This window comes from Phoenix dactylifera, chromosome 5, assembly GCF_051530095.1.
Source record: "Phoenix dactylifera cultivar Ajwa chromosome 5, Ajwa_hap1_PhDact_Kaust_v1.1, whole genome shotgun sequence".
In the NCBI taxonomy this organism is placed as follows: domain Eukaryota; kingdom Viridiplantae; phylum Streptophyta; class Magnoliopsida; order Arecales; family Arecaceae; genus Phoenix; species Phoenix dactylifera.
In genome coordinates, this window is record NC_143194.1 from 33,414,204 (window position 1) to 33,426,109 (window position 11,906).

Sequence of the window (11,906 nt, forward strand, 5' to 3'; positions counted from 1 at the left end):
TTGTGAGAGATTACCAAACCACTCATGTTCTTAAGCAAGCAGGGGATTTAGATCAAGGGGATAAACTATTTGGCAAGTGAAAGGTTTCAGCCTTTTATATTTTTTCCCCCTTCTCTGTCTCGTAAGCTAAAGGGGAGTAGTCGTATTGAATCCTTCTAAAGTCAACATCTTTTGCATCTGCTAGCATAAGCTGGTTTAATCATAACTAAAAACTAAAAATTGCTTCCTTAGAGAAGGTTAGAGCATTGAAAATTCAAAAATGACATGAAAATAGACAAGTAGCCTTGAAGAATAAAGATTAGGAGGGGTTTAGGAGGTTGTCTGGGTGGAAAGTCTCTCTATACGCAAAAGAATTTTGGTGCTGACCTCGACTCTTCAGTATTGTTTATTTACACTTATTTTAGCATTGTTCTGCAGTTGTTATTTATCCGTTGATTTGACGCTACTGATAAATAAGTTGGCTTGTTGCAGGGAAAATGAATCATCAAAAGATAAGGATGGGAAAGATTTTCCTATATTATCATCTTGCTCATTAGGTGAACCTGATTGCAGTTAATTGCAATCCAGAGTCCTCTCAGTTAAAGTAGCAAACAGACCATGTGACATTATCCTGGGTGGCTTGGAGCTACCCTAAAACCATATTAAATCATAAATGAAATAAACTACACCAACCCCCCCACCCCACACCCCCCCCCCCCCCCCCCCCCCTTCCTTCTCTTAATACTCTACACCACATCATCATGCACCACGCCAATTATTATCTAGTCTTCTTTCAGAGTCTGTGAGCTCTGTTCATTATGCGCTCGTCTCGATGATTGATTCCCAACAAGGAGATAAGATAATTGGCATGATGTATGGCCATATTTATACATACGGTATACAGCTCCAACATGTGCTCTGACAACGAAGCTGATTTTCCTGAAGTCTGCTGCAGAAAAAGTTATATAACTTCAACTCTACTTCAGATTTATCTAGCTATACCAAGTCTCCATAAGTTCATAAAATCTGGATTAGAAAGATGCCACCAACTTGTAGCCTTTTGAATTACCTTATAGGGGTCATTGAACTCCTTGTTAGGCTCACTGAATAGGCTTTTGTTGGAAGCTAAAAGCCTACGTTACATTCTACACTAAGTTTTGAATGCCCTAGTATCTTAATGATTAGATTATTTAGCCCAAATAACTATAATTAGACTACCCAACCATAAAAGAGGGAGCATTTAGATCAAGAATTTGAAGGAATCATCATCACTCGTGCAAGAAAAATAAATGATTATTCCGTTACTTCAATAATAAACAGGGGACAGGGAAGGGACAAAACAATACTGGAGCATGTGAACTGGCTAAGTATACAAATCCCAAAAAGACAGGTTGAATAGAACTTCTTAAATTGCTTCGCTTTCTCTGTCGAGGCCTCAGAATATCATATATATGGAATACCATTTCAACATCGCTAATCCTTGCTTTACACTACCGAAATAACGTACCAGTTGCGGCCACCATTAGGATCGCAAAAATAGCCATGCTTGATGGCTGCATTGTCTTGACCAGCAACAAATGTCCACCGCTGATATCGGTCCCAGCAGGGCCTAGTCCAGCTATGGATCCTGTTGTCGATCCGCTGAAGTTGCCATTTCTCGTGGATGAGCTACATACATGCATTACATCGAAACGCAATGTATATTGGAATCAGCAAAGATTTTAACTATTCAGCAGTTAAAAAACTTAACTCGGGCAGTGTATAACCTAGTCCTGTAACTGGAACATTAGCAGGTCAATACAATTACATTCAACTTGGCATGTTGTCAAGCCATGGTCTAGTATAGGAAATCCTAGAGTGTTACTGCTTACAAGATCACGAATTTTAACTCCAAGAAAATCTTGGGACGGCAAGACAAAAATTCTTTAGAGATAAACACCATTCAAGACTCAAATCCCCAATTTCTAGCTCATGAAGCAAGAGCGTGCCACTGAGCTACTTGGTCAAGTATATCAAAGTTATGCACATGAAACCAAGAAATGCGGAACTGTCTCAGACCGTCCGGTTTGGAGCGTACCGAGCCGTGCCAGCGGCGGACCAGGACGGTTTCGACATTGAAAATAGTAAATTGGCAAGTGGGAAGAGGGAGAAGGAAAGAGAGAAAAAGAAAGAGAGAGAGAGAGTGTGTGGAGGGAAGAAGGGGGAAGGAGAGGGAGCAAAGGCCGCCGAAGGCCTCTAAAGGGCACCGGAGGGGCGCGAAAGGGTTGGAGCAGGGCTTTGCCCCCCGGACCCTCTTTTAAACAAAATTGGGGTCCGTTGGAGCTCCTCTTTTTATTTTAAAAATTTTAAGTAAAGTCAACCTTTTTTTATTTTAAAAATTTTAAGTGAAGTCGGCCAGGGGTCGGCAAACCTCTTGCCGACTTCACTTAAAATTTTCAAACCAAAAAAGAACCCAAATTTTAAGGAAGGTTGGAATATTTCTTGCCAACTTCACTTAAAATTTTCAAAATAAAAAAGAAGGCCCCGACGGACCCTATTTCGTTCGAAACAAGGTCTAAAGGGGCTCTGCCTCTCTGCGGCCCTCCGATGCCCTCTGGCGACCCTCCTTCCGCTCCCCCTCTCTCTCTCTCTCTTTTTCTCTCTCCCATTCTTCCTCGCCCTCTTTGCTGTGTCGGTACGGGGACGACATGGAACGGCACATAGGCATACCGAACCGAGCTGCCGATTGACCGATACGGACTTCGGTACTGGCACGGAAGACCTTGCATAAAACCATTACACTCACCAACAATAATTAGCCCTAGTTGATTGACACCTCATCTCCAAGAGCTTGCCCTTCATGAAGTTGAAGGTTCACTCCATAAAAACAAAAATAAATTAAACAAAACCATAAATCATCCATTAGTTTCATAAGCTAATATGATAATGGTATGACAATGTCATGATCCAATCAACATTTTGCAAACATTCCTAACCTTAAGTTGGACAGGCCTCCTTGTGCTCTCTTCATATGAATTGACTAAGCCGATACGGTAGTAGTTGACCTAATGCTTGACTGCTCAAAGAATTACTTGTACCCTTGTTCTTGCATGATAAGGATAGTCATGCACATAATCCCATTTACCAGCCCACTACACAAGCAACCGCATATGCAGCACAAAGGAGGCCGCAGGGCCCACAACAAAGGGGCAAAGAGAAAATTAGTTTGAGACAAATTTGGCATAAATATGGATTAAAGTGTTGTGTGGACAACAAAAAAATTACAATCTCTCTCTCCTAATACTTACGACTAAAAGAAAGATAAATAAAGAAAGTATAGCTTTTATTAAATTTTTTAAAAATATTTAACTTGTTATGGTTCGTGTTGCATTCAAAAGATAAATTGTTAAAAGGCCTCTTCACTTGGGCTCTCAGCTTGGAGGCTAAGGCCCACTACTGCAAGGACCCTTGACCCAAATTTTGAGGTGTCAGTAAATATATAGGTTTTGCCAATTCTAGAGTCTTTTTGATATTACACTTTTGTTTTGAGCTTTCAAGAACTTGTGAGAATGAAGACTTTTGTATTTGAGGATCTTCTCCTCTCTATATTTTTCCATCATTAGTAAAGCTTTCTTTGGTCATTCCTACCCATGGACATAAGCCATAGTCCGAACCACATAATTTTCTGTGTTCTTTTCTCTCTATTTGCTTTGCTATGCCTAAATCTAATCTCTTTGCAGAGCATAACTTACCCAAATTTATTTAACAGGATGGTATTGATTCTTGTTGACTGCTTGTAATTGATTCCATATCAAGTTTCCATGATTTCCACCATGATAGTTTCTCAAAACAATATTTTTTTAAAAAATATTTAAAATAAAAAATCTTATTTCTAATTCATTTAACAAGTTGGCTTTCTTGTCATCATGTCAATGAAAATTAAATTTTTCTATGCCTCCCTTCCATCTAATTTATTAAGAAATTGGCTTTCTTAATATTGTTTCTCTTGTAGTTTTGATCAAAGATTGCCTCTCTTCTCCAAACCTTTGGATGATATTAGACTTCCTACTGTTGTTAAAAAAAAGTAATACTGACAATTTGAGAACATGTTCAAGAGTTATTATTGGTAAGAGATTAGGATTCAAAATTTAATATCAATGGAAATATCATTAAAAATTAGTTAAACTAAGGCTAAAAACCTCTAATACAAAACTGTACAAAAGTTATACAACCTATTTTAGGCTTCTTCCTTTAATTGTCACTAAGAGCTCCATTGATCACCAGCTATTTGCAGAAGAATGACAACTTTGTAGTACAAAGTATAGGAAAAGCTTGTATTGAGAGTTGAACTTCACCGTAAAACTGAAAACTTATGAAGGATTTATATTTTTTAATTCCAATACTAAATAAATAAACATATTGGTTAATACAAATGAAAATTTTCTATCATGAGACTAGAGATTATGTAAAACTTGTTGATTTAATTGATGAAAATAATGAAAAAAGACTTTGATGTTCCAAATTAACAAATATTATCTGAGAAGAAGACTAGAGAAGAAATACAAAAAAACTATAATCAAAATATTGGTAATGAAATTCATATTGTCATATTAAACACTCTATAAGCAATTTGTGATCGTGATGGATGCTTTTTGGACCAAGCATTTATTTTGGGAGAAAGAGAGAGATCCACTGTTATATAATTGTCCAAATCCAAATACTTAGGGATACACAATGTATGGCTCAAACCTCGAATCTTTGCTTATTAGTTAAAGAGGTTTGATCATTGGCATAAGTCGTGACAGACAAAAAACAAACTAAAATATGAGCAAAACAATAACTTAGATAAGATATATTTTATTAGAGAAGAAAAGGGAGTCTAACAATGTTATTGACTATGGATTTGATGCTATTCATTTGCAAGAAATAATATATTCTGGACATGATCCAATGGAAAGGATTTATCAATTACCATTCTTCTTTTTCCTTTCTCTTACTTCTCCTTTTGATCAGATTCTATCAAATACCTGGACCATTTTTTTAAAAATAATCATTATTTTACATAAAATATTGAAGATCCTTGAAAAATTCATTTGCGTATTTACCTTTATGAAGCATTAAAATCTGACTGCTCTTTATTAGCTAAGTTATGAGATTGATTATAATCAAACATTGATGTGAATTTTATGATAAGTAGGACCTTCATATTAGTTTAGTAGATAGCATCAAATTCATTGTGAATCATTCTATATTAATAAGTTGTTTAACTTACATTTTAGGAAATCTTTTGCCTACTAGTATCATTAATATCATAGTAAATAAAAGCTTGCATTCGAAAAGACATCCATCACTGGTGATAGATTATTTTTGAAATAGTCAATATTGATAATTCAAAATATAAAAAATAATCACTAAACAGGGAATTTGTATAGCCAATTTTTGCATCTCTTTAGTAACTTTTCATTTTAAAATAATATTATTAATTCAAACTATAAAAACAATGTTGTTGCTCTTGTTCATCAATTATCATCAACTTTTACACAATCTCCAGCTTTTTAAATAAAAATATATATATTAATAAATGTACTAATTTATCTTGGTATTGAAAAAATAAACATAAAGCATTCAAAAATTTTTGGTTACTAATGGTAAAATAATTCTCAATATAATTAAGTTTTCCTTATGCTTTGTATCATAAAGATGCTATTTTTCTACCTCACAGAAGTGATCATTGCGAAATCTCAACGAAAACTAAGACAGAAGGCAGAAAAAAACCTGCAACTTGTGGGCAGCTTTTACCGTTCTTCATTAATTTAAAAAAATAATTTATTTTATTAATGATTTAATTGATATCAAAATGCTGCATCTTAATTTCTTATCAGCAAAACATGTGTGAGAATTTTTTTTTCAAACATTTGATAATCCTATTCTTATCAACGTTAATATTATCGAAAACTTCCAATAAAACGAGAGGTCATATATAATCAAGGGAATATAAACAAGGAAATGACGTGAAAGAAGAAAGACAAGAGAAACAAATAAACTCGACGTCCAAAAATAATAGTAGTCTTCCTGATGGCGAACGAGAATGACTTTTTTTTATTAAAGATATCAATGAGAATGTCAATAAGTCCTTTTGCTCAATAAAATTGAAATGAAATTATTTGCTTAGATATTTCAATAAATAATATTTACAAAAAGAAAGCGTTGATATCATTTTACTATTATTGTTTATGATAGCCTCCGAATCGGATTATTGTTTAGATATGCTGCACGTGACCCCTCAAAGGCCTAAGAGACAAAGAATCCTATTAACCGCACCCACAATCACCAATAGTTTCAAGCCACGTAGCCCCGATTAGCTGGCCTGATGCCTCCTCGGAAGTCCGACCGGTTCCCGAACCGCCAAAAGCAAACAAATTTAGTGAGCCATTACGCCCGAAGTAAATCTTTGCCTTAACCGAGTCGTTAATGAGACCTCTAGATCTCAGCCTTGAAATCCAAAACCAAGGAAAAATCGAAACCGTCCCCCCACTCCAAAGCTCACGCGTTTCGGAAAACACCAAAAGAAAACCATAACGTTCGAGTCTCGCCTCTTGACCGAGGGATTTTTCTCTTTTTTTATGAAAAAAAAGGAACATAGAATGAAGAATAAGTACCAACCTCGAAGGAAAGATGCAGCGACCGTGACCTGTAATTTGAAAAAGAAAAAACAAAAAAAAGAAAGGAAAAGAAAACCATTAGAATCCACCGCTCAGAATGAGAGCGACTAGTGAGATGAGGAGAGAAGTACGGACTGGGGTTGAGGGAGGAGAGGGCGGCGGTGCCGGAGAAGTCGCAGGCGGAAGACGAGAAGCCGTTGTGGACGAAGTAGTCGTTGAAGGCGAAGGAGGCGTGGGACTGAATGTCTTGCGGCTCGTAGCACGCCCCGCCCTCCTGGATGGGCCGGCAGTCCGCCCCGCCCTGCCCGCACGCCCAGTCCAGCGCCGCCTGCAGTGCCGCGTCCTCCGCGTTGTTCTTCGCCACGCACCACAGCTCCCCCGTCGTGGCCACCGCCGGCCCCTCTTCGTCCCTCCGCCGCCACCCGACACCTTCTTCCGCACGCCGGCGGCGGCAGAGAGGTCGAGTCACGCCCCCGGCCCAACCGGACGAGAAGAATAGGAGGAGGAATAATAAGAAGAGAACAACTCTCGCCATTCGCCCAATTTCTAGCGAGTGGTTTTTCTTGGACCGAAATTATCAGAAAGGGAAAGGGGGGGAAGATTACGAGAGCTGAGAATATGGGGAAGGGGGTTTCTTTTGGATCCCTGATAAATACAGAGAGCGATTTAATTTCTACTCGGAGACTGGAATAAAAGAAAGGGACAGGCTCATTAAAACGTTTGAAATTGGAGTTACTTGTGAAAAGATTAATAAGTTAAAAAGATCTCGAAGTGAGTGCGGTGTGACCGTTGGAGATCGGGGCTGGCCGTGGAGGAGAGGGGAGGAACAGAATGGAGAAACGAGACAGATTGAGGACAGAAGAAGAGGAAAGGGGGAAAGAGAAAAGGAGAAGATGACGCCAGAATTATTACTGAATCGTGGACGTACTACATGACAGGAGATGGGCGGTGGATTGGATATTTGGATCGACTTGATTCCGTTGGGGAATAGGGGTTGGGTTCTTACTTTAGATTGGATCCGTTCATTCACAATAGTATTTGGACTGGATTGAGGTCTGAATACTCAGCCCAGTTGTTGGCCAATATGTCCAGATTTAGTGTTCGCGTCAAGTCTGAATTCGATTCGGTAGTAATCAATTTGAATTTAGGACTACCATCTTGCCTAGTCGTTAGTGAAACGAGAACTGATATGGTAATGTCAGCCGGAAAAAGAACTAATATGGTGTTGGAGGTACGCACAGGATGCATGATTGGGAGGTTGGGCTGGGTTTGTGGTTTTGGGCTCAACATATATGACTCTGGTTTTGTGAAAGAACTACAATGAGATTGTGGAAGAATGGGGGCTCAAGGAAGCCAGGCATTTCGCTATAATCTCCTTTGTTTGTACAGAAGTATGACCAGCAATACGAATGCGTCCAAAACATCACTAGTCACTAAACAGGGAAGACGATGAACAAAAACCCTGTGAATGCAAATATGCAGAGTCTGTCATGCCATTGGAAATCCATTAAGTTCCCTAAAAAACAGTCCAATTTGTCTGATATAAAACCTTTATCAGTAACCGTGATTAATATTCTTTTAGAATCGATTCCAATAACTGTGATGGAACTAAGATGATGGAAGGCAGCACGGATGACGATGGATAATAGGAACTGCAGCATGATGGCAGAGAACTGTCGCATCAAAATTATTCATCCATTCCAGTCTATACCGCTCTTAAAAGTATATGGAAAGAGATATCATCGTATTAGTAAAATTATCCAAATACTCTCTTTCGCTTATTATAATCTATTAACTTTACAAAACATTTATTTGATATATAAAAGAAATATGTAGTCACCCAAATAAAAATTTGTAATAAATTTATCCGTTTTGCTTCATCCATATGAAGAGTAATATTAATCTGGTGACAGATGATAATGGCTAACCTTATCTCATCCTCAATTTCAATAGCACCTGCTCTACTACCCATTTCTTTGCTCCTCTCCTCTTGTTCAAAAGTCATGAGACTCATGACGGTCCTCATACAAGATTCGTCTCAAATTAACACACCATGAATGAGATAGCTGCTGCATCTACAGTTGCTCCTCATTTATCAATGAACATAATGATTCAAATGGTCACGTTGAAAACGTGATCGACATAAGAGTTATAATCAACTTAGAAAATCAAAAAAAAAAAAAGTTAAGAGAGAGAGAGAGAGAGAGAGAGACACTAGGGTCTAGGGAACGCATTTAGCTATCTAGGAGGTGCAAATGAATCGTTATAAGTTTGGAACACCTACACACCACAGCCTCACTTGCACACCCACCCTAGGAAACGTAACGTCTTCTCACCGGATTGTGGTCCCCACATGGGGTTTTTTTTGTTGGTGTGTCTGGAAGTGGAGGCAGCTATTTGGGTATTCCTCTTTCTAAATAAGCGACTATCAGTACGCAACGCGCCATTAGCGAACTTAAATTGGAAAGCGTCCGATGCGCGGCGTGGGCGGAAGGTAGCGATCGTATGCTTCCCATTTGGATTATCGAGTAGCAGCGCCATTTGGGTGGCTTTGGCTGGCCTTCTTAATTGGAAGGAAATCCGACTCCAAGGAAAAGATATATAAGAAAGGGTGGAGGGTCGCTGGATCCGGGTGGGGGGAGTGGAGCGAGCATTTGGGCGATAAATCGGCTGGCGGAAAGGATTCGATGAACAGCCCCTTTGGATCCCCTCTCCCTATCTCTCTCTCTCTCTCTCTCTTCTTGCCCTGCGGAACCCCTCAGACAAAGCAATTGTAGCCGGTTTTAGCGAGATCTCCGGCGCTTGGAGATGGATGCTCCCTTTTTTTGAATTGGGCTCCCCTTTCCTTCTCCACCTCCCTTTCTTCTTAAAATAGCTACAATCGTCTTCCCCATCCCTCCATCAACAGCTCTCCTTCCCCTCTTCTTTTCGTCGCTTTTTTTCCTTTGGACTTGCGGGTTTTGTTTAAACGAGTGTTCCGAAGAAAGGTGCACGTCTTCGATCTTGTCTTCTTCCCTGTGGGTCATGCTGACCGGGGGCCCGGCTTTTTAAGTTGTTTGTGTGGATGGTAGATGCCTCCTCCAGTCTTTTGGGTTTATTGTTTTTGTTGTGGATTTGGAGTTCGATGGCGTGGAGATCTTCCTGCGTCTTGCTGAAAGGATTCATGGTGTTACAGGAAGAGCAACCGAAATGCGGCAACGGCAGCAATGGTGGTGGTAGAAAGAAGAACAAGCAGAAGAAGATACCACAACGAGGTCTCGGAGTTGCTCAGTTAGAGAAGCTCCGGATGGAAGAGCAGCAGAAGAACAATGCCCCCCCTTCTTTCTCCAATGCTTCGCAAGGCACGATCCCTTTCCCCTCACACCTGCCCATCCTTCCCTTCTCGACGGTCACGAATGATCAAAATCCAGTGTTAAGGCCGGCTGTCGACTATGATCCCCTGTTCAGGCATTCAGAATCCATTTCGACCCCAGACAACTGCTTCAGCGCCACCCTGCCTCAACTGTTGGAAAATCCGGTGGTTGGTTCGGGGAATGCCGGGCACGGTTTCTTGTCCCTGCTGTGGAACTCATTGGAGCCGAGTCCTATCAATGCAGAGGCGCCGGCTACAAGTTTCGGTTTTCGTACCCCTCCGAACGGTGATACTTCAATCCCTGGTTGGCCGCCTTCTGGCCTTCAACAGTCGAGGCAGCGACAGGAGCTGTCCCCTACTTCAGTGGTGAGAAGAAATGAACTAGTTTCAACTTTGTGTTTGTATTCATTGGTGGTGAATATATAACCGAGCCTTGTGTGGTTGAGCAGGCGAACAACGTATTGCCGCCTTCATCATCTGGAGTCAGTCTTCAGATGGAGCCCCCTTCAAACCAAAGTTATACCAGTAGCTACACCGTGTCTTCTTCCTGGCCAGAAGAGGAGAGGGTATGTACGAAATTGTTCTTCTGCTCATTGTTAATTAGTTTCCCATTTGATTGCAGCTTGGGTGGCTCCTGTTGCCTCCCTTCCACTCAAAAAAAGGTTTCTAAAAGCATGCATATACATAGAAGGAAATGGATGTGTTCGTAAATTCAAAAGATTTTCCTTCAAATCCTTTTGCTAATCATAGATCTGGTTAGAATCTGGTATAGGTGGTGGGCATGAAGCGGCCATGGCCCTTTCATCTCGAGGGCATGCCTGGTCAGACGCCCTTCCCCTGCAAACTAACTTCATTCTCGAGGTCGTATCTAAAACCAAATGAATCGATGCCCGACTTCATAAAATCGGAACCCAAAAGAACATATTTCAGGTATCTATGCCGCTTGTTGCTTGCTATATTTCATCGTTTGTCTGGCTTCGGTTGCTACGATTCAATGCACTAAACTGCAGTGTTGATTGGAAAAGGCCTATCGATCTTGATAGTAGCGATGAAGAAAATGGCGGCATCGACGGCGGCTTCCGCAGCCTAGGCCCTCCATCGGCGCCATCCACCCCAAAACCTAAGCAGCCTCCGCTCACCCGACCGTCCTGTAGCGTAGATTATCCTGAATTCAGCTCCGTACCTTGTCAGGTGAGGTCATGTCTTAACATTCTTCTTTCGTTGATGATTCGGCTGAACTGAACTTGATGTCGAGGTTTGATATAGGGAGGCACGAGTGATGCCGTCTCTTCATCGCGACCACCGCCTTTCTATAGCTTTTTGCCGATGGGACCGAACGGCTGTGAGAAAACTTTAAATGAACAGAGAAGGGAAGCATTGGATGGTGTTGATCTCAGCTTGAAGCTGTAGAAGTCCTGCCAAGGGAAGGCGTTCGGTGAGAGGGATTTGTTTGAAGTATAAATGTGTCTAGAGAGAGAGAGCGCGCGACATGTGGATTGGGTTTGTTGGGACTGAGGTGCAAAGTGATGGCTCATCTCAAATGATTTTCCAGTTTCTGCTACTCTTGTTCTTCAAATTTTTTTTGAAGCCATACCACTAAGATTCAGGACAGATGAACGTGTTTTATTACTTCTCTTGCTATTGTGGGAATGAAGATTGAGTTGCAATCCATGAGATAATTTTATTAGCTTTCCTTGGTTTACGAGAGGTTGAATCTGACAGACGTCGTACCAAGAAAATGAACATTTGCACATGGCTGTTGGAAGTTACTGCTCCACCATACGAGATATGTAAGTCACAACAAAAATCATGTCGGGCAGAAAAATAAATATCAAAATGGTCTTTCTATTTTGTCTTATTTTTTTTTAGTACCCATTTTTTTTACTAACTATGGACTTTCTACTAATGGAGTCATCGGCTCCATGATTAAAAAA

At 40.3% G+C, this 11,906-nt stretch overlaps 1 protein-coding gene and 1 long non-coding RNA gene across 2 annotated transcripts; one reads left to right on the forward strand and one right to left on the reverse strand.

Annotated features, from left to right (window-relative positions):
• Window positions 1–1,254: 1,254 nt before the first annotated feature.
• LOC103703016 (PLASMODESMATA CALLOSE-BINDING PROTEIN 5) lies at window positions 1,255–7,587 on the reverse strand. The gene is made up of 3 exons (XM_008785706.6): window positions 6,756–7,587; window positions 6,622–6,649; window positions 1,255–1,647 (listed from the first exon to the last, which is right to left on the reverse strand). Exons 1-3 carry the CDS (start codon window positions 7,153–7,155, stop codon window positions 1,470–1,472), a joined length of 606 nt encoding a protein of 201 aa, XP_008783928.4. The 5' UTR covers window positions 7,156–7,587; the 3' UTR covers window positions 1,255–1,469.
• Window positions 7,588–10,507: 2,920 nt separating this feature from the next.
• On the forward strand, window positions 10,508–11,750 carry LOC148703572 (uncharacterized). Its single transcript, XR_015987407.2, has 3 exons — window positions 10,508–10,902; window positions 10,998–11,163; window positions 11,239–11,750. It is a non-coding gene; the product is annotated as an uncharacterized LOC148703572 (long non-coding RNA).
• The last annotated feature ends 156 nt before the right edge of the window (window positions 11,751–11,906 follow it).

Coding starts and splice junctions, on each gene's coding strand:
- LOC103703016 (XM_008785706.6), bottom strand. CDS start 7,155: ATGGCGAGAGTTGTTCTCTTCTTATTATTCCTCCTCCTATTCTTCTCG. Junction 6,650..6,755: donor CCTCTCCTCCCTCAACCCCA/GTCCGTACTTCT, acceptor TTCAAATTACAG/GTCACGGTCGCTGCATCTTT. Junction 1,648..6,621: donor CGCTGCATCTTTCCTTCGAG/GTTGGTACTTAT, acceptor GCATGTATGTAG/CTCATCCACGAGAAATGGCA.